Source organism: Bipolaris oryzae, assembly GCF_000523455.1.
Source record: "Bipolaris oryzae ATCC 44560 unplaced genomic scaffold scaffold_36, whole genome shotgun sequence".
Taxonomy (NCBI): Eukaryota; Fungi; Ascomycota; class Dothideomycetes; order Pleosporales; family Pleosporaceae; genus Bipolaris; species Bipolaris oryzae.
The window spans coordinates 180,655-203,318 of NW_006911312.1; the positions used below are offsets into that span (position 1 = coordinate 180,655).

The 22,664-nt window shown below is 51.1% G+C and overlaps 12 protein-coding genes across 12 annotated transcripts; 8 read left to right on the top strand and 4 right to left on the bottom strand.

The window, feature by feature from the left end:
* Window positions 1-466: 466 nt before the first annotated feature.
* Window positions 467-1,419, bottom strand: COCMIDRAFT_90591 (uncharacterized protein; the record flags this gene model as incomplete). Its single annotated transcript, XM_007688017.1, has 3 exons — window positions 467-986; window positions 1,036-1,138; window positions 1,203-1,419. The coding sequence occupies 3 exons, from the start codon at window positions 1,417-1,419 to the stop codon at window positions 467-469; spliced, it is 840 nt and encodes a 279-aa protein (XP_007686207.1).
* A 221-nt stretch (window positions 1,420-1,640) lies between these two features.
* Window positions 1,641-2,321, top strand: COCMIDRAFT_90436 (uncharacterized protein; the record flags this gene model as incomplete). Its single annotated transcript, XM_007688018.1, has 1 exon — window positions 1,641-2,321. One exon carries the CDS (start codon window positions 1,641-1,643, stop codon window positions 2,319-2,321), a length of 681 nt encoding a protein of 226 aa, XP_007686208.1.
* A 324-nt stretch (window positions 2,322-2,645) lies between these two features.
* Window positions 2,646-3,794, bottom strand: COCMIDRAFT_90512 (uncharacterized protein; the record flags this gene model as incomplete). The annotated part of the gene is made up of 2 exons (XM_007688019.1): window positions 2,646-3,378; window positions 3,430-3,794. The coding sequence occupies 2 exons, from the start codon at window positions 3,792-3,794 to the stop codon at window positions 2,646-2,648; spliced, it is 1,098 nt and encodes a 365-aa protein (XP_007686209.1).
* A 1,803-nt stretch (window positions 3,795-5,597) lies between these two features.
* COCMIDRAFT_90535 (lytic polysaccharide monooxygenase) lies at window positions 5,598-6,513 on the top strand (the record flags this gene model as incomplete). Its single annotated transcript, XM_007688020.1, has 3 exons — window positions 5,598-5,952; window positions 6,033-6,257; window positions 6,350-6,513. 3 exons carry the CDS (start codon window positions 5,598-5,600, stop codon window positions 6,511-6,513), a joined length of 744 nt encoding a protein of 247 aa, XP_007686210.1.
* Window positions 6,514-7,063: 550 nt separating this feature from the next.
* COCMIDRAFT_90599 (uncharacterized protein) lies at window positions 7,064-7,856 on the bottom strand (the record flags this gene model as incomplete). The annotated part of the gene is made up of 3 exons (XM_007688021.1): window positions 7,064-7,150; window positions 7,243-7,539; window positions 7,635-7,856. The coding sequence occupies 3 exons, from the start codon at window positions 7,854-7,856 to the stop codon at window positions 7,064-7,066; spliced, it is 606 nt and encodes a 201-aa protein (XP_007686211.1).
* A 1,867-nt stretch (window positions 7,857-9,723) lies between these two features.
* Window positions 9,724-10,229, top strand: COCMIDRAFT_35186 (uncharacterized protein; the record flags this gene model as incomplete). The annotated part of the gene is made up of 4 exons (XM_007687977.1): window positions 9,724-9,771; window positions 9,825-9,885; window positions 9,938-10,067; window positions 10,118-10,229. 4 exons carry the CDS (start codon window positions 9,724-9,726, stop codon window positions 10,227-10,229), a joined length of 351 nt encoding a protein of 116 aa, XP_007686167.1.
* A 265-nt stretch (window positions 10,230-10,494) lies between these two features.
* On the top strand, window positions 10,495-11,557 carry COCMIDRAFT_35187 (uncharacterized protein; the record flags this gene model as incomplete). Its single annotated transcript, XM_007687978.1, has 2 exons — window positions 10,495-10,738; window positions 10,788-11,557. 2 exons carry the CDS (start codon window positions 10,495-10,497, stop codon window positions 11,555-11,557), a joined length of 1,014 nt encoding a protein of 337 aa, XP_007686168.1.
* Window positions 11,558-11,618: 61 nt separating this feature from the next.
* COCMIDRAFT_90486 (uncharacterized protein) lies at window positions 11,619-12,520 on the bottom strand (the record flags this gene model as incomplete). The annotated part of the gene is made up of 2 exons (XM_007688022.1): window positions 11,619-12,229; window positions 12,376-12,520. The coding sequence occupies 2 exons, from the start codon at window positions 12,518-12,520 to the stop codon at window positions 11,619-11,621; spliced, it is 756 nt and encodes a 251-aa protein (XP_007686212.1).
* A 2,505-nt stretch (window positions 12,521-15,025) lies between these two features.
* COCMIDRAFT_90562 (uncharacterized protein) lies at window positions 15,026-16,405 on the top strand (the record flags this gene model as incomplete). The annotated part of the gene is made up of 3 exons (XM_007688023.1): window positions 15,026-15,335; window positions 15,379-15,927; window positions 15,975-16,405. Coding segments are annotated over 3 exons (1,290 nt in total), but the record flags the coding sequence as incomplete, so codon positions are not given.
* A 1,113-nt stretch (window positions 16,406-17,518) lies between these two features.
* On the top strand, window positions 17,519-18,541 carry COCMIDRAFT_90488 (uncharacterized protein; the record flags this gene model as incomplete). The annotated part of the gene is made up of 1 exon (XM_007688024.1): window positions 17,519-18,541. One exon carries the CDS (start codon window positions 17,519-17,521, stop codon window positions 18,539-18,541), a length of 1,023 nt encoding a protein of 340 aa, XP_007686214.1.
* A 1,400-nt stretch (window positions 18,542-19,941) lies between these two features.
* COCMIDRAFT_90528 (uncharacterized protein) lies at window positions 19,942-20,459 on the top strand (the record flags this gene model as incomplete). Its single annotated transcript, XM_007688025.1, has 2 exons — window positions 19,942-20,260; window positions 20,350-20,459. The coding sequence occupies 2 exons, from the start codon at window positions 19,942-19,944 to the stop codon at window positions 20,457-20,459; spliced, it is 429 nt and encodes a 142-aa protein (XP_007686215.1).
* A 978-nt stretch (window positions 20,460-21,437) lies between these two features.
* COCMIDRAFT_90407 (uncharacterized protein) lies at window positions 21,438-22,640 on the top strand (the record flags this gene model as incomplete). The annotated part of the gene is made up of 2 exons (XM_007688026.1): window positions 21,438-21,983; window positions 22,086-22,640. 2 exons carry the CDS (start codon window positions 21,438-21,440, stop codon window positions 22,638-22,640), a joined length of 1,101 nt encoding a protein of 366 aa, XP_007686216.1.
* Between the last annotated feature and the right edge of the window lie 24 nt (window positions 22,641-22,664).

Consider the following 22,664-nt stretch of genomic DNA (forward strand, 5'->3'; position numbering starts at 1 on the left):
ATGTAACGGACTTTACGGTTTTCAGCCGACGCGCGAAAAAGGTGGATAGTCTGAGATATGGTATAGGATTAGGAAAGCTGGAGCATATTTGAATTTGCACTTCTTGTGTAGCGGAGGACTGTCCCAGCAACACGGAACCATGAAGCCGCGCACCCGCGAGCGCGCCGGAGCGCACCAAGGGTGGAGCCTTCACCCGCGGCCTAAGTTCCGGCTTCCGACTTGCCTGTCTTGGTAGTGACACAAGTTTAGGGCCTCTGATATTCTGCCTGGGAGTTCGCTCCTTGTTTGTCGGCAACAGTGCATGCGCTGTCGCGTAACCAACGTATAGGATCAGTGGCCGAAAGTCAGCTCTCCATGCACACCCTGGTCAGTTAATCGACCGATTGTGTCGGACCACGGCTGGTATTATACTGATTCCAGTCTTTGTCTGATTTCTGGTGGCTGGCGGACATGGTCAAGAACAGCATTAGAGAGTCTTTTCGAGTTTCAGCTCGTTTAATACCATGTAGCGTGATAGGGTGATCCAGCCCCAGCGGAACCAGCGCATCTGGCTCTCATGCGCAGTAGTCATGGCCTTCTGAGCCGTCCTGTAACCGATCGGTGAGCTGGCAAACAGGAGTGGAGTTGGGAACCCCCCCAGCTGCTTCTTTTGCAGCATTGCGCCAATGATGGTAGCAGGGGCGTCGAATAAGCCGAGGTATTTGCGGAAGATGGGAATGGTCGTAAGCGTGTACAGTTTTACAGGACACTCCCAGCCACTGTGACGGTGCATGAGCGCCTTGAGGAAGCTGTGAGCTCCGGCATGGAGCGATTTGTGATTGGGGTGGCCAGAGATGCCGTGTGCGTCAAATGTGATGATGGCGTCGATGGTGGCCTGCGGTGCGTCCTTGGAAGAAATCGAAGACATGCCTGGGGCAAAGGCCGTGGTAAGCAGGTTGGATATTAGACGAGGGTGCCATGTTACGGTCATGGAGTCGGGGAAGTTCCTGCATGACAATCAGTCAGGTGTACAATGCCAGCCCTTGCAGCGCATACTTGTCCTCGACGACCAGAATGTCATCTTCGCTCCGAATGCCCAATTGCAGCCCGCTCTTCACTAGCTCTTTCTTGCGCACGTGGCCCAGCCCGTCGGCATCGCCTGTTATACGGCTGGCATTAGTGGTGGCCCTTCGAGAAGACGTGAGGAGAGGCGTTGATCATACCACTGCTCAAACACAGGATCTTGACGTGATTTCCGTGTTCTGGACGCGTCAATGCAAGCAGAGCCGGGGCAAAGAACATGGCCTCGTCATCTGGATGCGCTATGAGGAGCAAAATGCGTTTGTTGTGCAGGGTGGGGAAGGATGCACTGAGAGTGCTGGTATACATCCAGAAGGCGAAGACAAGGAGGGGCACCGATGCCCAGACGGTCCAATTCATAGCCAACCAATTTTTCAACAGTGTGCTAGGTAAAGTATCAAATAATTTGAGAATGCTGCCGGGTTCATGGTTGGGGGTAAGGTTGACTGTAGGAGGGCGCTGGCGGTTCTGACACGCGCTTTGACCCACGTCATCTTCGACATTGCGAGGAGCCGCACACGCGAACATTCCCCTTGCATCCCCAATTCATTCCATCCGCCTATTATTCTACCCTACCCACCATGTCCAACAGGAAAGAGCGACGCGCCAAAGGTACCGCATTCAATGCAAAAGCCACTGGAGGCGGGCTGCAGCCTTCGACCGAGATTGACCAAGATGGAGTCGAGATGATTCTTCGGCATCCGGACTTCTCCAAACCCAAGGGCAAGACCCTTTTCGACCTAGCAGAAGAGAGACAACGAGAGCTAGATGAATTGAATCCTGCCAGGAAGGCTGCTAGGGCAGCCGCCATGGCATCAAGGCCCGTCGGCGACGATCAAGGGCCTCCCATCGGACCCTTAGGCGACTCGGTTCTCTACTCCGTCTCCATGGCAGCACTACACCTCACCCTCGACGTCCTTGTATACAACCAGTACAGGGAGGACATCATATGGACTGAGATTATCTGGAGAGCCGCTACAGCCTGGCCCATATTCGTCGTCCTGGTCTACCTTACCCACGTCGACATTGCCTACCACTTTCCCAAGGTTCGAGATGTGGTCTTCTTCGCCGGCTCCATTGCCGCAGGCTGCTACTTGGTGTACTCGGGGAATCAACACGGATACTTTTACGTCATGAAGTCGGCTCCTCCAGTGGGCACTCTCTGGATTTGGAGCGTGGTGGAGATGAGCTTGCCTTTTGCGGCTACAAGCGCGCTCGCTGTCTTCGGATACATTTATTGGAACGGGTTTCAATTATTCTGAGTGTTGGTCAAGGTGAACATGTGGTGGCACAATAGAGTGAAAGGCAAGAGTTGGTACAATGCACTATGGATATTGAACAGCAAATGGATGTCCTGCTCTTGGGTAGTAGGTTCCCTCATGTATGGGCCTACGCGCGTCGCAGTTGAGCCCATACAGTCTCAGCTGCAACTTTGCTCGTGCGGTTAGATACCTAGGGTACCAGGCCCTCCTACACAAACCACGACGACATTCCGGCATACACTGTTCACAGTGTCGCATAGGAAGACGAAACACGGGTTATCATCTTCTTAGATGTTCATGAAGCTAAATACACACAATTCTAGATCAAACATCCCTGTACGCCCTCATTTCCGCTTCCGCGGCAGCTCTCTTCTCCATCTCCTTCAAGCAGGGTGCCACAAATATATCGCCGTACAACACATTTTTAACCGTACTTGCCGCAACTAAGAGCCAAAGCAGTATCACACCCACAGCAAGCATCGTCCCAAAAATTCTGAAGAAAGCCGATGGCATCTCCTGTCCCATGGTGATTGTGGACATGGTAAATACACCAATTGGGAACGTAAAGCCCCACCATCCAAGATTGCATGGAAACCTGCTGCGGCTGATGGATGCCACGGCGAAGAAAAGCCATACAAGTCCGAACCCCCAAAGGACTAATGCGGTAATCCATCCAAGCACATACAGAATACCACCAGCCAGTGGGTGCAATGTTTGTGTTCTTGGAAAGACTTTGGATGCTTGAATTCCAAGTTGCATTGCGGCGTAACCGCCCTGCCCCATCGGTCCCAAAGGCAAGAAGACGCTAACAATGACTTCCTTTGGTGGAAGGTGGTGAATTGTAAGTCGATGGAAGTACATTGTCAGAATCACCAGTGCAAGGGGAAGGCCCATACTCCAGAGCACATAACTGGTAATTATGGTGATGAGGGCATGGTTGTCGTTGGGCAGAACGGAAGCCACCAGACCGCCAGATGCAGCTGCGACTATGCACGCGACAATCGGCAGAAGCCAAGCTGCTGTCATTTTCTCATGCTGGTTCCTGTGTTGTGTCATCCTATGCAAATGTCAGTAGTGAGTAACGAAGATGGGCGAAAAGGGTACCTACATCTGAAATGGGAGCCATAGACAACAAGCAACGCTGATGACGACGTCTAGCCACCACATTCCCCATGCCACATATGGTGCTGATCCACCCCACGCCGGTACGCATATTGCAACAAACATGTTGACAATGGTGGAGAAACCCATGGGCATGGTGCCAAGGAAGAGCGACTGCACAGGGTGCCGTAACATCAGGGTCCATGTTGCTGGAAACAAGGTATACCGCAAGACTGATATGGCAAATATGACCGAGAAAATGCCAACGTTCAGGATGAAGAAAACGATGCTGAGAGTTCTCAGCAAGTCATGGTAACTTTGATAAAGATTTGACAGCGTGTGAAGCAGAACAGCCACGATACCTGTGCCCATGGTCACTGCAAACTTTCCATCATGTTAGCTTTCCTTTCATCTATTCCCTGGTGGTGATTTGCGCACCCATGCAGGCGTGAAATTTTGTACTATCCGCCGCCAGCCCCGTTGGTCTGAGGGTATGAGCCATCGTGGAAGTCCTTGCTCGTTTTCACACACAGCTGTACCGCTATTACAGCCAAGTCGCGTATCATTTCTTGCTCTGTCTTCTTCATAGGCGCCAAGATTCAGTTGACAGAGCGTCGACATTATCGTTTTAGTGCGTCTGGAAATACGAAAAATGAAAATAGGAAAAGGTAGTCTAAAAGCCCTTAGTGTAATCAAGTCAATATACCAAACCGCTTATATATACATTCAAATTCGTCGACTCCTATGTTGACTCATCGAGATTTTGAAGTAGTCATTTCTAATCTAGGAGATTTTTTTTCTTCCTCTTGAACATCATTTAGTCACCGAGTACAGATTATGTTCTAGTTTGAGATATTGTTCAGCATGCACAGACAGTTTGGGTCGGACTGTCGGCGATAGCCCGAAGAAACTGTCAAAACGTGATTGGAGATAGCTGACTAGCGGTAGCGGAAATGGCCGCCTTACAAAGCCTGCTGTTTCTGGAAATCTTCGTCAAATCTTCGATCGAGTATCAGGCAATCAGACCACCAGAATGCATATCTTGCGACGCGCTACTCCCAACAGGAAAACGGTCGCTAACGGTCTTACTTCGCCCAGCGTTCCGTGCACGTGCTTCGCTGTTTCACTGTGCCTAGGGTAAGCTAACGAAACAGGGCGTTATTCGGACTACTGCTCGGTGGTAAGGCTAGGCTAGACGGCAGAGCCAGACCACGCGCATCGCAACACTCTCCGCTTCGCGCGGCCAAGACTACTGAGCATTCTTACCGAGCTTCACCGTCGTGAAATTACCGCCTTGGCACCGTGTCCATGTGCCATATACCCGAGCGCTTGTGAATCATGGGCTTTACGCCAACGACAACGAGTGATGGTGAAATACAGTTGCATGTCGGAGTCAGTGGCTATAGGTGGGACTTTGTGAAATCGCCATGACGCCACGGCGCAGTCGTACTATACCCAGCAACCCCCGATATGTCTTGCAGCAGTACAAATTGAAGCCAAGAGCGATGGGAATCACACATGAGCACGGAAATCCTATCAGCATCAGCAAACCCCGATGCAATCGGAATAATGCAAAATGCGCCAACCTCAGAAATTTCCCGAATTGGTGACGCCAAATCGCTACGAGTGTTGTTTCGTTGTCATTCGCTACTCGCTACGTGTTTATATTAGTCGCTACCGGCATTTTATATGAGGTTTCCGGGGGAAATAGATTGCCCCACTGGGAAAACCAGGTTCATACACTGCAACTGCAAGCTCCAGCCACAGTGTAGGGGGGGATATAATATCGTAGTAATATCGACTTCTCCACCCAAAGTCACATTGCCTAGTGCCAAAATCCTTGGAAGGCGAGTAAACAGTCGTAGCGCCAGACCAGAATGCTACAAGCTTTGTGTAGCCCTGTGTAGGCCATGCCAAAATACTGCTACTAGTCGGTCCCCACGGGCTTATAGTCATCTATGAGCACTATGCACTTCTTGATTTACCAAGACAAGCCCGGAACGACACTCCGCGCCCTTCCTGGGACGACTTTGGCCATTGAAACATCCTATTCAGGACTTTGTGTAATAAAAAATCACGTCTATAAGAAGCAGCGGAAGTGCCGTGAAACCAAACCCACAGCCCACGACAATCACTTCCAAGCACAGCAACAATAGCTTGACACTAAACGCAACCATGCACGCTTCCACTCTCCTCCTCGGCGCTGCCGCCCTCCTCGTTGAGAACGTATCCGCCCACGGCTTCGTCAAGACTGTCAACATCAAGGGTGTCTCAACCAAGGGCTCCGACCCTGTCTGGTTCTACCAAGGAACCAACCGCGTTGCAACCGCCGGTTGGGACTCTCTGAACCAGGATCTCGGCTTTGTTGAGCCCAACAGAGCCTCATCCGCAGACGTAAACTGCCACAAGAGCGCCACACCGGGCAAGCTGTACGCCAACGCTAACCCCGGCGATACCATCGAATTCGAGTGGAACACCTGGCCAGACAGCCACAGGGGTCCCATCATCCACTACATTGCTCCTTGCAACGGTATGGCTTCACCCTTCCCCTAGTTTCTCCGCCTTGATTTGGAAGAAGGATCGCGGTAGCTAATTTTTCCGGTCCAATAGGTGAATGCTCAAGCTTGTCCCCCAGCGACCTCCGCTGGTCCAAATTCGCCCAGGAGGCTATTGTCAGCCCCAACGTCTGGGTCACTGACAACCTCATCAAGAACGGCTTCAAGGCTTCTGTTAAGCTGCCGTCTAAGCTTGCCGCTGGCAACTATGTTGTCCGCCACGAGATTATCGCCCTGCACGGCGGCTCCAGCGCTAACGGTGCTCAGCTGTACCCTCAGTGTAAGTTTATGGCCTCCCTCTATCTTGTGATGAGACTGTTCGCGAAGAATTGCATAAGGCTTGTAATAAAGATGCTAACCTAAGGATTTTAGGCATCAACATCAAGGTTGGAGGCAGCGGCACTGTCAAGCCTACCAACGGCGTCCCAGGTACCAGCCTGTACACCCCCACCACCCCTGGTATCTTGTTCAACATCTACACTAACCCTACTTCTTACCCCTTCCCTGGCCCTGCTCTGTGGACTGCTGCCAACTAAATGAGCCAGTGTGGGTTTGAGACGATTAGGCGAGTTACTGGGGTGGCCAAGGTGCTCGCTGGTTGGAATAGGCTGCTCTTCTACTCTGTATATACTTCACTCTTTTTTCGAGGGGTTCCCGGTCAGGTTGGACATGTTCCCAATGTAAATGATTCTATTACGACGCGATCTTGTCTAGTTTGTAGGATACAGGTCGCATTGTATATATGACTTGCAAATCAACTTTGTTGGATTGACTGAATGACCACTTTTCTATGCCTCATCGGTTGTGAATTCACTGTTTCTTTTTCACGATTAATCTTGCGTTGTACTCAATACTTGATCCTTTTTCTCAATACTTACGTCCTCATCATAATTGATTCCACAGCCACTCCGATACACTTTGTCTCACTCTCATCTGAACTAGCCATTCGCCTCAAATCCTGCAGTAACATCAATCCAAAAAATACGTATGTTGAAAACCCCGCAACGCTTTCAAGAAAACTATCTTCAAAGGAAAGCTCAAAACCACTAAAAAAGTCACCCTTTGCCAATCCTACCACACATCAGACTATTCAAACTGATTCCTACTCGGATCAGGCGCACAATACCCTCTCCCAAACAAAAAGCTCTGTAACCTATCCTCCATTCTCGCAAACTGATCTCACTGTCAGTTTCGATCAAGAACGAAAAAAAAAGAAAAAAAAGAAATCAACTTACAAACCCCCTCCCCTGCACCCCATCCCTAACCCAAAACCCATACCCCCCCATCAAATTCGCCATCATAACATCCGTACTCAACCGATCCCCCACCACAGCAACATGCTCAGGCCGCGTAACCCCCGTCTCCGGGTGCGCCGCAAAATACGCCATGACGTCGTCTTTGCACCCGGGCTTCTTGGTCGAGTGGCGCAGTACGATGACGCCCGTGTTGCGTTCTAGCCGCGTTGCCTGGGCGCAGGTGGGATCCGAGGATGTACCTGCTGTGTTTGAGACAATGAGGAGTTTGCGGCCGGGATAGGCAGCGCGGAGGCGGGTGAAGTGGTCCTTTGGTCATGTGAGTTTTCATCTTCACCCGTTAAACTATATGTGGAATGTGATAGTAATGGTAGGAGTGGTGGTTTTTGGGAGGATAAGCTTACTTGGTAGGGTTCGTATATCTCGTCTGTGTGAGGTACAGCGAAGCAATTGTCTTTGTCTAGGATTACGGCGCGAATGTCGACTTCTTTTTCGCCTTGTTTGCGTGGAAAGGCTTTGCTGAGGGGGATGGGGAGCTGGTTGAATGTTGAAATTGTGTGCTGGGGGAGGCACAAGGTGGGGTCTCGCAAGAGGCGGAAGATGTTTAATGTGCCGGAGATATTCATGGTGGTTTTTTAGGAGCGTGTATGGGATGCGGTGATGTGACGTATTTTGTGGGAAGACAACGAGTTCGTGAGCAGCGAGAGATGCGCGTTCCGAGCATTCCGAATAGTTCCGAGCAGCGGGGAATTTACCTGTTTCCTTGGGAATTAGGAAAGGAAGAGGGTTGAGACGAATGTGGGCTTGCCCAACGGCATATTTCACTTGAGATGTATGAATGGTGACTACCGGGCTGAGTTCATTATCGATACGTTTAGAACACCAAATCTTGGCTGCTCACTTGACTGATCGATAGAGGTGAATTAAATTAATATTATCCACAAGAAACATACAACAGAGCTCTTGGCCTTTTATAGAAACAAAGCCAATCATCTCCGATTGCCCACCCTCTTGCCAAACTTCCTGACTGACTCCCTCACTTAAACTTCCAGAATCGAAAATACGTCCAGGCAGTGCTGTCATAAATGTCGACATATACGAGGTCGGAAACGGATCCAACATGAGTGGCGATGGATGATCCATCCACAGGTATCTTAGATGGCGAAATTCATTCTGAGTAACTGAAGCACCTCAAGGACCCCCAGGTTGCAACGTTCCAGTTACTGGCACAGGTCTTTTCGTCGAAATTTATTGGCGTCCTATAGTATCCCATGCAGTCTGCATATTCGTACAAGTAGCAAGCGCATGGGAAGCGGCTATCGCAAGCAGCTATGTTCACGCTGTGAACGTTTTCGCGCGCGTAGTTGTAACAGTGTCCATTGGCTGGTCTATTGATTATGACTACGGCGCGACTACAGACACCATCTTCGAAGTATCGGATTTTGACGGCGGATGCCATTGTGGCTATAGCTGCAAGGATGGAGAGAGCTGTAGCGATATACATTTGGAACGATTTAAAGGTGGAAAAGATTGAAGATTTAGAAATCCGTTTGTTGTGGCAGAGGCGGTATTCTAATTTCGTTCCAAAGCAGCGCATATTGTCTTATATAGTCTGACACCATGGTTCGTTGTGCTGCTGTTTCATCGCAACCGTAGTTCGCTGTTCTGCTGTCTTCGTCACAACCATAATTGATTTGGTTGTACCCAATAGAGGTGTGCCTAATACGCACATACTCATCGAGAGGTGTACATATTATTGGTAGGATTACCAACTAATTATCAGGGTTCGAAAGCCGGGTCTCACTGACGTAAATCTCTAAGCTGAAGCTCCAGGGTTTTTATACAGGTTTCTTGTTTAGATGCTTTTACTTCAACACCAAAGTTTTTTTCTTTAATACCCGATTCTAGCGGACTGAGGCGTAACCTGTCATTCTTTTCTAAGATGATGAATCTGGTACGCTATAAAGCAAATAGATAAAAACAGGTGAAGTCGTACATGGGGCTACGATCATGTTTAGGAAAGTGGAATTCGACATCAGTTTGTAGCGTGCTTTGTGCTTGCATGATCGGCCATATCTTAATTCAAAGACTAAGCCAAATCGTTGACATGAGCTCCGATCTTTTGTATATTGACGCGGAGAGCAGAGAAAAGAAGAATGAGTTTAGAGGGCTAAATCCGCGTGCACGTGATGACTAAGGGAATGGTCCAAGCTCAACCTTCAACTTTCTGTAGACAGCGATATTGGTACGCGCAGCAGGCCTGCACCAAAACTATCTACAACCACCCACCGCGGTGCCTCTGGAAGCATTACTGAAACTGACGAGTGCGTTACTCGGCGAATATCTTGGCGGCACAACGAGCGCATTCACCCCGATTATCCGACTCAGCACCTTTCGCGGATCTTCACCGAACGTCTTCCTCGCAACCTCCAGCACGCGCATAACTAGCTACAAGTCTCCAATCTCCGCCCAAACCCCGATTTTTTTTTAAAGATGACGAGTACTATCGGTATTCCGATCAAGCTCCTCAATGAGGCAGCGGTATGCGCAACACGGTTCTCGAATTCTCCCATATCAGTACTGACTTTCAACAGGGCCACATTGTCACGCTCGAAATCACATCTGGCGAAGTCTACCGCGGCAAGCTGATTGAAGGTCCGACTTCTATCATATCTATAACACTTGAACTCTGCTAACGGGTTCGCAGCTGAGGACAACATGAACGTGCAGCTAAAGGACATTACTGTGACCGCCCGTGACGGTCGTGTCTCACATCTTGAGCAAGTATACATCCGGGGAAGCCATGTACGATACTTCATTGTACCGGACATGTTGAGGTAGGCTTGTCAAGGGAACCTTCACTGAGTAAGGTGCTAACTACGGATAGGAACGCGCCCATGTTTCGATCGAGAGGTACGAGGGGTCGCGGTGTTGGTCTTGCGCGCGGTAGGGCCACAGTGAACAGGGCGAGGGCTAGCACTCGAGGAGGTGGACGTTGAACCATATGAGAAATTCCGGCAAAGACACAACTTGAACGGCAGTAGCAAGCAAGCAATCCCAGGCGCAGCAGCTGTGAGGAGGCACTTGATGCGATTGATAAATGGCAAGGGGGATACACCGACAGGTATGATACCAGGTCATTTTTGCTGGGGCATACGCTGAAAACGGAATAGCAAATTTGATGATACCTTGGAACACGGATGATTGTTCATTTTCAAAAGAATGCGAAACTATTGGGTGACACGTGATGATCTGAAGACATGTATGTCTCTGCTGCATTTAGCGTGTAGTCTAGGCGCAGTCGCTGTTGCTGTTAATCATCGCAGCCTGTTGCCCCACAAAGAAAGATCGAGGGCTCACCCCCGAGAACTCCGCAACCCACCACTTTTTCCAGCACAACGCCACAATATGGACAGCATGGAGGGCACGGAGGGCATGGATATCAAGAATCCACGACGCCTTTTAATTGTTGGGGCGCCAGATGCCGGTGTTCTAGCACTTCTCAAGGGCATGTTCCAACGTGGTTGCTCGTACGCCATTCACTAATTGTCTTGCAGAGCTCACAGGCTCCGCTCCAGAACCCACATCCAATACCACAGCCGGCCTTACGCACGAGTTGCGCATTGAAACCAAGTATTATACCGCCACTGTGCCCATCTGGGTCGACGAATTATCCAACGTTGCTGAATGGCGCACCGAATTCACCAAACCAGAAGCCCGCGAAGTTGTCACAGCGCTCGGTGCATGGGTATATTGTTTCAAGAGACCAGTCGAAGAGAAAGATGTAGATAGAGTCAAAGAAACGATGCAGGCCATCTCGGATGTGATTGAACGCGCGTGTGGCTATGGCGGCGACATTGCATGTCTAGCGGTGGCGATGCCGCAATCTGTCACCCCGTACCTGGACAAAAGCCACGAGGAGTGGGAAGAGTTGGCCATGGACTATGGTTTCGAATACATTGACTCGGAGAAGAAGGGCAAAAACGAGTTTGGCGAAGCCACGGGTGTGCAGCGGGTGCGGGAAGCGCTCGAGGCAGCGGAGTGGGAGAGCAGTGCAGCCTTGGATTTTGGCGAAGATGAAGAAGGGTTCGAGAATAGCTTTGAGGCCGAAGAGGCAGAAATGAACATGGAGCTGTTTGGCGTGAAGAGCGCGCTTGCGGGGTATGATGGCGATGAAGAGGGAGAGACAGACGACAAAGACGTTGAAGACCTCGAAGTCATGATGCGGAAAGTGGTTGCTATCAAAGAAATGGGTGAGGGCATGGAAGAAGGCGAACGCAAACGCTTCGCCGCCAAAGCCGTGAACGACCTGATGAAAGATTTCTGAATCTTTTTATACACTCTCCCCGTCATCTCTACCTGCATCGCATTCTCTTTTTTTCTTCTTTCTAACTCTTAACACCAAAGCAAATCAAAAACGGAAAATCCATTTCCCTCGCCGGTTTCCCATGTTCAGCTTCTACTTCCTTGCTCAACACAAACGCCTCTTCAACCCGAACCTCGTTGAAGCCCGTCCCCAGTAACATGTCTTCAATCTCTTGTTTCTTAATCCCGTGCCGCTCTACCCCAGCCCGCTTACTCACAGGATGAAACGGCACAGCTTCGGGCCCAAAATCCTCATAATCCGTCAGTGCCACCACACCCCCATGCCGCAAACACTTGTGCATCGTCGCCAGGATCTCCGGCATGGACGGGATATGATGTAGCGTCAAATGCGACACGACGAGATCAAACCGGTACTCGTACGGCGGCTTTACCTCCTCGCCCCTATGCGTCGCCAGTAGTGCCGCGGCACTTTGCAGCTCGTGCGCGTCAGGGTTGGTCAGGAAGTGGTTTACAGAGCAGAGGTTTGGGTGCTCAGTGGGTAAGTTGGCGAGTTTGAGGTTGAAGGCGGAGATCATGCCGTCGGCGGTGTCGACGCCGATTAGGCTGCGGACGTGGGGGGCGAGCATGAAGGAGAGAAGGCCGGTGCCGCAGCCGATTTCTAGGACGTCGAGGTCTGGTTTCGATTATCAGTTTTCGGAACCTGGGGGGGGGGGGGTTGGATGGTTTTGGGTTTTTTTCATTTTTTATTTTAGGTTTCTGTAAATGTTTTGTTTTTGTGTTGTAAAATGAATTGGAAATTGAGGGATCCATGTTGCGTACCTTTGTTTCTACCTTCTTTGAATGCGGGCACGTAGCGTTTTATTGCTTCGAGGGCGTTGGTGGTGGATTCCACGTGCTTCTTGTTGGAATCCCATTCCAGGGCTTCGGCGCTGAAGCGCGCGTTGTTTATTGCTTGGTTGGACATGATTTTTGTTTTCTTTTACTGGGCGAAGAGTGGCTTGTTGTGTGTTGGCGGCGTGTATGAAGGGGGACCTGCCCAATCGCCGTATACACGATGTGGTGATGGCGGGGTTGCGGGGCATGGTCGCGTTCTGTGAACGGGCGCCTGTTTACAGCTGAGGGGAGCTTTGGGCGATACGGGAGCGATCGACATCAAGATAGACTTAAGACGAGCTGCTGTTTGCTTGAATGCTGGTAATATTTTGAGGTCGGATGCAATTAAGGTATGTGCCGATTTCAGATGGGTGGCTTTGACATGCAGGCCCAATGTTACAGTATAGAATTGAGAACATAATCGAAATTTAGTATTTCATATCTTCCTTGATGGCGCACCTTTGAATACAGTATTGAGATAGTCACTTGGTAACATTTGCAGAGTCTCTTTTACGGGTTGTTAGTTATGGGAGCGATATTATGCCCAGAAAGCCACTTGCGAAGCTTGGTATAGCTTCTTTTGTTATTTCATTTTTGGAATAATTCAATTGGCGAAACATATTCAATACCCATTAATGTCTCAATATTGGGTATATCAAATTGATCCTGTGGCTATTCCCTTCACTCCGCGTTAAGTGGAATCTTCACAGAGACACGCGCTTTGAGCTGCAAGCTTCAATTCAAATTACTAGGATAAGCGTGGTAAGACAACGGGCTGTCAGATATCAGGTGGTGGGATGACGTAGTATGCGTGATCATGTTCGGTGGCACAGCTTCGGCCACAGCGGTGGCTGTGCAGTGGCAGTGAAACGGAGCTCGACCCGCCATTGGAGTGGGTAAAAGGGTCTAATAGCTACAAATGTATTCTTTGTGAAATGATTGATCGCTAAACAGAGTATGCATGCACAAATATGTCCAGGTGGCCGGTAGAGTGCTCCTAGGACCATGTACTCGCACTCGCCTGAGAATGCCCCGCTCGTTCGTAAGCGCCCCTTGTACAAACATGGCGCCCTCACAGGGTTGGTGACAGCTCAGCCTCAAAATGTCCCACATTTCATCACATATACACGCCCAAAGCCCAACGCGCTGGGCCAATGGCCAATGACAAGACCCGTCAGGCGGTGCAATGGTGGCCTGCTGGGGCGGAGCTGACCAGCATGTTGCGCTGACCTGGGCCTCAGCGCCGTCCTTCGCACAAACAGCGTGCAAGGCACCCACGCTCCTTCACCCGCCATTTCTTCCTTCATAACCGTGAGAGCTCCACCTGGAAAATCAGCCTTGTCAAGCTTTTCCTCAACTCCTCCAACACCGTGAGAAGCTCCGAAGCAACACACGCACACGCACACACAACAATGGGTGTATGTTATCCTGTGATTGCTTGGCTGCCCCTCCATCCCCCATGACCCCGCCTGCGTCATCGAGGTGTATACACTATACGCAGGCAGATTAGGCTGACCTTATGTAGCTCGCAAGCAAGATGGCTGCAGCAAATGCCGCAGCAGGCATGCCTCCTGGTGGCCAGCCTGGCTATGTAAGTGCCGTGCTCAGGTGGCATCCAAAGCGCTCACCAATACTAACACATATACGCAGCCTGGACAGCAACAGTACCAAGCATATCCAGGTGCCCAAGGTGCCCCAGGTGCCGGCGCTCCCGGGGTAAGTCAAAGCTCTTTCTTTTGCTGCTAGTTCCCGCTCTGCCTGCATCGTCATCGCCCTCTGCCCTGCTGTACCCGCCACCGCCCAAGACTAGGCATTTGCAAGCCGTGACGAGTCCCCACTCCACTTCTGACTCCCAATAAACCCCCCCGCCCTCTTGGACTCTACCCGCCCTCTGGACTCTACCCGCCACAATCTGCCCTTGGCCTCTAGCCACACATGCCTCTCTCAAGCAAAATGGCTTCCAGCTACAGCGCCTACCAGCCGCCCCCGCCTGCGGGCCAACCACCAAACCCATATGCACAACAACAACAACAACCTGGCCCGCCTATGCCCCCGCGCCCTGGTTCAAATGCACCACCACAGTCTCCCTATTCACAACCGCCCGCTCCCTATGGCACATCATCATCACCTTATCCTCAAGGACAGTCTGGCTACAACAGACCTCCCCCGCCGCCTCCAGGCCAGCAGCCTCAGTCTCCATATCCTCAATCCCCCTACACTGGCCAGGCGCAACCAGCGCCATGGAGTCCACCACTAACCCCGCAATCATATGGACAACAGTCTTACGGACAGCAACCCTATGGACAGCAACCCTACGGCCAGCCGCCTCAGCAGGGACAGTGGGGGCAACCACAGCAGCCAGCCTATGGACAGCCGCCCCAGCAGTATAACCAACCTCTTTCACCGTCTTTCCCACCAAATGTTCGTATTGCTCAGCTCTCCCACCTCTTTATGCTTGACGGACTTGATACTGGATCGCCAATGTGCAAACTTTCGTCATTAGAACCCTATACGTTTTTTTCTGCAACTTGCTTCACATTTTTGATAACCCATTTTGCTTATATACGAAAGCTGTCCGAACAATCACTAACGTACGAATCAGGGCCCACCAGGACAGGGTCAATACGGCGCTCCTCCACCTCAGGGAGGATACCCGGGTGGCCCGCCTCCCCAGCAACTATCTCAGAGCAGCCCCGCTGAGGTAGAAGGCTACAAGCAACTTCTTAATGCCTGTATTCAAGAGAAGAATCTCCAGGGCTTCTACCCGCCAAACGACCCAAGGATTACCCAGATCGCTCAACAAGCAGGCCCCAAGATCAACCAGGTCATTCAGCGCTGGCGTGTCGCAAAGGAAATTGCAAATGATATTGTCAAGCTTTCCTTGTACGACATTGTCCTCTATATCGGTAGGTTACACGAATCAGCCTATGGAGCGCAGCTGACATGTAGAAGATGACAGTGGCTCCATGCAGTTCGAAGAGGAGGGAAGCCGTATCAAGGATTTGCGCCTCATTCTGGAGCGAGTCTCGTTTGCTGCCACACTCTTTGACCATGATGGTATTTCTCTTCGCTTCATGAACACTGATCTTTCCAACGCACGTGATCAGCAGGGCCGCCCTCTCCAGGATGGTGTGGCCTCTGAGGCTCAGATTGAGCAAATCATGCGTGGCGTGCAGTTCAAGGGTCTTACACCCATGGGAACTGCTATGAGGCAAAAGGTCATTGACGGCATCGTTCTCCAAAAGGCAAGGAACGGTCAGCTGAGCAAGCCGGTACTGGTCATTGCCATCACCGATGGTCAGCCAGCTGGAGAGCCCCAGAACGCCATCTTCGACACCATTCAGTATGCTTTTGATACTCTCAAGGGTTTCCCACAGTATGGCCGCGGCGCCGTTGCATTCGAGTTCGCTCAGGTCGGAAACGATGAAGCTGCCAGGAAGTTCCTCAGTAAACTTGATGAGCACCCAGTAATTGGACCAGAGGTTGACTGTACCTCGAGTAAGTTTGGTCAATCCGCATCTAGGATATCACTAACATTGTGGTAGACTTTGAGAACGAGCAAGAAGAGATGATGCGCGCCAACCCTCCTGTTGATCTCACACCCGATCTATGGATCATCAAGCTTCTTCTTGGCGCCATTGACCGTAGCTACGACTCCAAGGACGAAAAGACTAACCACCAAGCACCTGGTGGATATGGCGCACCTCCAGGTCAGTATGGTGCTCCGCCAGGCCAATACGGCGGCCCACCACCGGGTCAGTACGGAGGCCCCCCACCAGGACAGGGCCAGTATGGCGCGCCACCCCCACAAGGCCAATATGGCGCTCCTCCTCCAGGCCAGTATGGAGCTCCTCCACCAGGCCAGTACGGTGCTCCTCCACCAGGCCAGTATGGTCAGCGACCACCACAGGGTGGCCCTGGTGGGTACCCAGGTCAGCAGCAGTACGGCCAGCCGCCGCCAGGTGGAAAGTACTAGTATTGAACTCCTAGTCATGGCGTCAGCAACCAAAGTTTGGTCTCAATCTAGCATCAGAAGTAGGGAGCAGGAATGTGTCAAGGAACAGCGATGGATATCCTTTAATCAGCCTATGTTTTCCGAGAATGTGTTCCATCACAGAACTATGGCTATGACTCTGCGTGTCTAGGACGGTTTGAATTGTTTGCATAACGGCTATGAATGATATTCCCCCCTCAATGCATGTCTAGCTTGCATGCTTTCACTAGTGTTTTAGAATCCAATTCAATCAATTATGTATAGACCAGTTCTAGCCCCAATCCTATCTTTAGGAGTAGATTTTATCGAGCTTAAAACTTCGCTGATCAGGCCATGCAGATGTGCTCCTTGCTGTGCGTACCCATACATAGCTTCTGCCAGCACAAGCACCCAGAGTAATAGTAGGACCAATGAACTGACAAAAAGCCAAGACCGAAAGACTGTGCACTCTAGAATAGAGCTGAAAGGCTAATACATGAAGAGAGACAGAAGCTACAGTGCGCTGAACAAGTGTAGCCTCAATAGCTTATGTAACTATATAAAATACCTGTGCGGAGCGCTTAGTACTCTGGAATATTATCTAGTTACCAGAGCGGAAATAAATTCAAATAGCGGAATAGTGCCGCGCTACTCTATTATCTCCTCACCACGGTAAGAATGAAGGTAGGGAGCGGAACAGTGCCGCGCGAAAAGAAGACTGAAAAGGCGCCGCAAAGCGACCGTCAGGGGCAACGCCCAGGGCAAAGAGGAAAGAGTCGGATGGGCAGCTTGAAGAAAGCGTCACCTATGCCGTAAGTATATATAGAGATACATAGATACATAGATAAGAATGGTAGAGGTTAGGTATGCTTTATCCAGGGTCTAAAATCAATCACATGCAAAGTTTACAACTGCTAGTTGGCTATCAGCACATGGACCCTGCACGTGTCCGCTGATGACGCGCCATGGCCTGTTCCGAGCAAATCTCGGCCAACATGCTCAGGTAATGCGTGACCTCTTGCTGCTTGATCCGATTTCCAACAACACCATGCTTCAATAACACTCGTCTCACCTAATTTTTTTGATCGTGTTCTGCGGGAGCTGCATCCTATCGCCATGACGGAACACCCGAATCCTGCGGCAAGCACGATTTCCTCGGAAACTGCCGGAGAGCCTTCTCCGCTGCCTGGTGCGGCGCCAGAACCACCCACGCGCTCATCATTGATACGCAAGTTACGCTTTTTGCTCCTGAAATACATTACCAAAGCCGCCAGTGGTACAGACCGCACCATTTTCCGCCTCGCAAAACTATTATCGACTCCCGAAGGCACTGACGCCCTTCTCTGCACAACATGCTACACACTTACTCTGGTTCACGCGCTCTTATCCCGCCTCCTCGAGAAAAGGTTAGCCAGCATCGCGACCGAAATCGCCGAGAAAGCAGATGGAGTACTGTTTCCTGGCGAAACGCTTATAGCCACTCTACCAGCACCCGCCAGCACCAAACTCATAGCCCAGACAGTAGGAAGTGCAAAAGCAGTGGCTGACCTCATATCCGACTATCGAATCTTTGTGCGTTTATGGAGTTTGGTAGGTATATACACTTGGGGGAGATCGACGTACCAGGACCCCTTACCTGAGAATGCTGGCGCAAAGGAAAAGACGCTGCGCGCCTTGACGTGGGCGTCTATCACGTCGTGCGTAGTCTGCCAGGTTCTAGAAGGTGGTGCATATCTCAGCTCAAAGGGAGCCTTGACATCAGCAAGATGGAACGGCGACGCTGGAAAGGCACGAGAGAACGAATGGTGGATCTGGAGTGCGCGGTTCTGGGCTGCGTATGTTGGTATTGAAGTTGTTCGTCTCGGTGTCATGCGAATTAACCGCTCGCCGTCTTCCTCTGCGCCTGTAGTCAACGGAGACGGAGAAAAGGAGGACAAGATTAAATTGGAAGAGAGTATAAGAGCGGAAAAGGAAGAGAACTGGGTTTGGTGGAAAGATCTGGTATCGAATCTTGCATATGCCCCAATGACAGTGCATTGGTCACTAGAGCAGGGGCTCCTCGGCGATGCGGGCATAGGCTTTTGCGGCATGGTTGCGGGCGGATCTATGCTGATTGATGCATGGAGCAAGACTGCATAGATGCCTTCCAGATATCTCTCATCCTATCGTAAGTCCCACGTGAGGATGACAAGAAGCTATTAAAAATAGCCGCTTCCTGCATGCACCATTGCCGTCGGTGATACGGCAGTGGGGTAGTACGTCTTGGGGGGAAGAAAGATACACACACCACATGGATATACCCTTTCCTGCGCTCGGTCAATAAACTCAATTGAACATAAAAAAGCAAAATCCCGACTTGACCTCAACGCATATCCCGTTGACCTAATGAAGCAAATCCTCCATCTTACCCCCTCATCTGCCCCCCCCCCCCCCCAATCCCCCCTCCCCCCCCCCCCCCTCAATTCCCCTTCTCCTCATCTCCATCCAGCAATCTCAGATCACCCACGCACACCGGGCAATCCCGCTGCACCCGTCCATCCATCCAAACAAAACTCCCGAAACCGCTCACACTGTCGCCAAATCGCTAGCTGCTCTAGCCCACCTTCCCCATCCGGCACTAGTCCCCGCGTCGATAGGTAAGTAAGTAACGCCGCCGATTCCGCACGTCCAACCAGCCTATCGAACGCGCACATGTGCGCTGCTTAGCTCAACAGGGGCGACCAACCCGGTTTGCTTGATTAACTATGGTTAAGGTTGAGTAGCGAGGGAGGCCCATGGAGGAAGTGGGAGGGCGCTGCCGAATGAGATGGATAAGGTGAAACATGTGGGTGGGAGCGGGGCTGTTAGATGTGTAGCGCTTGGGAACGGGGTACTATGTGAGATTATGGAGGGGTTATGTCTAAGATGAAAGGGTGAGTGTGCATGGCGAATTAAAAGGGGGGAATGGAAAAGTACATCAACGAGACTCTTGGAGATATACAGTGTTTGAAACGGTGATGGACAAGGATCTAGCATCCCAGTTATCTCTCGAGAAACGAAACACGAGAAAGTATGTAGAATTGAGGACCGGACCGGCGAGATACGTTAGATTTGCCCTTTTCACACTTTTCCCCGTTCGGGTCATACGGGAATTACTTTCTGCGTGACTTGCTGATGTGTTTCCGGGGGGACACTTGGGGTGGTTTGGCCTTCCAGAGTAGGTCTAAGCCCGGAGGTCGACTACGCAGTTTGGTTATGATTTTCGTTTTTCGTACATATCCCAACCAAGCCTCAGGGCATGCAAAGCGCAAGTAAGAAAAGAGTTGGTGGCCTTTTTTTCCTGCGAGCATGGCCAGTTTGGCGGCGTGTCCGTTGGGTCGCATAAAAAAAAAGTAAGCCCTTGATTACTCTATCTTTGAAGTATATAAAGGGTAGTGAATATCCCCCCCCCTCAATCGATACTTGCAAGTGTCAAGAAACAACCACCGGTTTCCCATTGCACCTCACCCTCGTTGTCGTCCACTGTTCCTTCCACTCACTCGAACCAACAATCATTCACCATGCAGTTCTCCACTCTTCTCCTGTCTCTCCTCCCCACTCTCGCCCTCGCTCTCCCTACAACCGACTCCGCGGAATCCCTTGATGTTCTCGCTGCCGTCGAGTCCAGACAGTCGTGCTACGTAAAGTGCGGGTCGACATGCTACACCTCTGCGCAGGTCACAACTGCCCGTAACGCGGGCTACAGTTACTACCAGAACGGCGACCAGGCTGGTAGCTCGACTTACCCCCATACGTACAACAACTACGAGGGCTTTTCGTTTTTGGTTTCCGGACCGTACCAGGAGTTTCCGCTTAGGACATCGGGAGCGTACACTGGTGGTAAGTGACTTTTTGCTTCTTAGTTTTGATTAAGACATCCTTTTTCTTTTCAATCTTCTTCTTTGTTTACTGATTTTGATTTCTTGCAGGCTCGCCTGGTGCCGATCGTGTCATTTTCAACACTCGGGGTCAACGTGCGGGAGAGATTACGCACACTGGTGCTAGCGGTAACAACTTTGTTGCTTGCTCCGGTTGGTAAACTGCATCATGCAAGAGTATGAAAGCAGTGGCGCAAGGAAAAAACAAGAGTGTAGGACAGTCAAAATGAGGCTGTCGTTCGCTACGGCCAGTGAGCAAGTCGCAACGAGGGATTGCCACATCCTGCTACCAGAGAGCTGGTGTTGGTATCGCAGAGATTTTTAACGAAAGGGATACGAAATTTGTATATATGAATGAAACCATTGAAATAAGGATCTGACATTTCGAAATAAGACTAAATATCAAAGTGCGTCCCAAAATACATCAAACGTGAACACAAATGACTTATTTACCCAGAAGCAGACTATATTGGTGCCATGTCGCTCAGAACACAAAAATGGATTACGAATATTTCGTACCCCAATATCGGTTTGTGGAATCTGAATATTCGAATACGAGCAAGATTAAGGTTATATAAGCGATATTCCGGATTATCCTATCTACTCCAACTTGTAGGGCTATCGCGCGTCATTAGCCGGGGACGTGCAGGGCTAGCTAGCCTAGTATTAAACTTTGCATGTGATCGATGTTGGACCCTGGACACCACACACCCAAACGCATTGGCGATCTACATGCGTCTTAACTTCGGCGCTTCTGTCGCATGTCTCGGCTGCCAACTTTAAAGCATGGAAGGGGGGGGGGGGTCACATACCGATACAAGATGTAACAACGTTTAACATGCTACTACCAGCAAGACGCATGACATCAACACGCATTTGACAAGCTTTCTGGGGCCTCGTATTTGGCATCCTTGTCGACTCGATATCTTGCCATATCTCCCCACGACTCCCCACTTCACACCGCCACGTCTACAAGGCGGGCGGGCTGGTTTCATTGCGGGAAAAAAGAGAAGAGCACGGGTGCCTAGAATCCTTTAATCCTGCTTGCTTGGAAAACATCACCATTCCTGCCCCCCCCCCCTTCTCAGCGGCACACTTCGCTCGTTTTGTTGTTGTGCAAACCAAACACAACACCAACAATGTCGACGACGCCCGACGTCCCTGCGCGTCGCCCGACGTACCCCCTCGCCCATGCCTTTCGCCGCAAGCCCCGCCGTATACCACTTGTGCTGCGCTTCTCCAAGGGCGCGGTGCACGACATCATTCTCTTGCCCGTGATTCTGCACTCGCTCTTTACCGTCCTTATCGTATACATCGACACCCGCTATGTCGACTCGATCAGCATCCCGTCGACCATCATCCCCTCGCTCTCCATAGTCGTAGGCCTGATGCTCGTCTTCCGCAACAGCACAAGTTACGACCGCTTCTGGACGGGACGAAACTGTCTGACAACCATCAACACCGCCGTCCGCAACCTTGCGCGAATCTCCCTCGTCAACTCGCGCGACAAGGACGGCTACGCAACCGAAGAACAGCGTCGAGACACCGAACGCATCGTCCGCGTCCTCATCGCCGTCTTATACTCCATCAAACACAACCTCCGCGCCGAATTCAACATCCCTCCAGCCAGCCTCGCCGCCCTCCCTCCCCACCCAACCTCCTTCTCCTCGCAGCGCTCCCGCCCCGTCTCCCGGCGCCCCAGCTACATTGACCGCACCGCCTCCTCGAGCGCCGCCCAAAGCACCTCCACCACGCCTTTACTCGGCCAATCCACCCTCACCCTCGAGAACGGCGATGGCATCGTCCACACCAAAAAGGACGAATACGTCTCGCTCCTGCCCGACGGGCTAATGGGCTACGAAGACCAAGGCCTAGGCCTCCCACTCCAACTCACCATCCTGATCGAAGGCTACATCCGGCGCGGCGCCGACCGCGGCTGGTTCAACGCGCCCTTGTCCTCACAAATGAGCGTGCAAATCAACTCGCTAGTCGATGCCTACGGCCGCATGGAAACGATCCGCTCCACCCCCATCCCCGTCGCGCATCTCATCCACCAAAAGCAAGTCCTCGCCCTCTACGCTTGCGTCCTGCCCTTTGCCATTGTCGATGACTACAAGTGGTGGAGTGTGCTTGTTGTCGCCATTGTCACGTTTACGCTCTATGGTATCGAGGGGATTGGCGTGCAGTTGGAGGATCCGTTTGGGTACGATAAGAATGATATCAAGATGGATGGTATTATTGAGGATACGAGACAGGAGATTATGGTCTTGTTGGATGAGTGGAAGGCGAGTCATGAGGGCAGGGCTATGGGCGGGATGTTTGAAAATGATGCTTTTTACTAGGGTGGTGGTTGCGGGGGGGAGGGG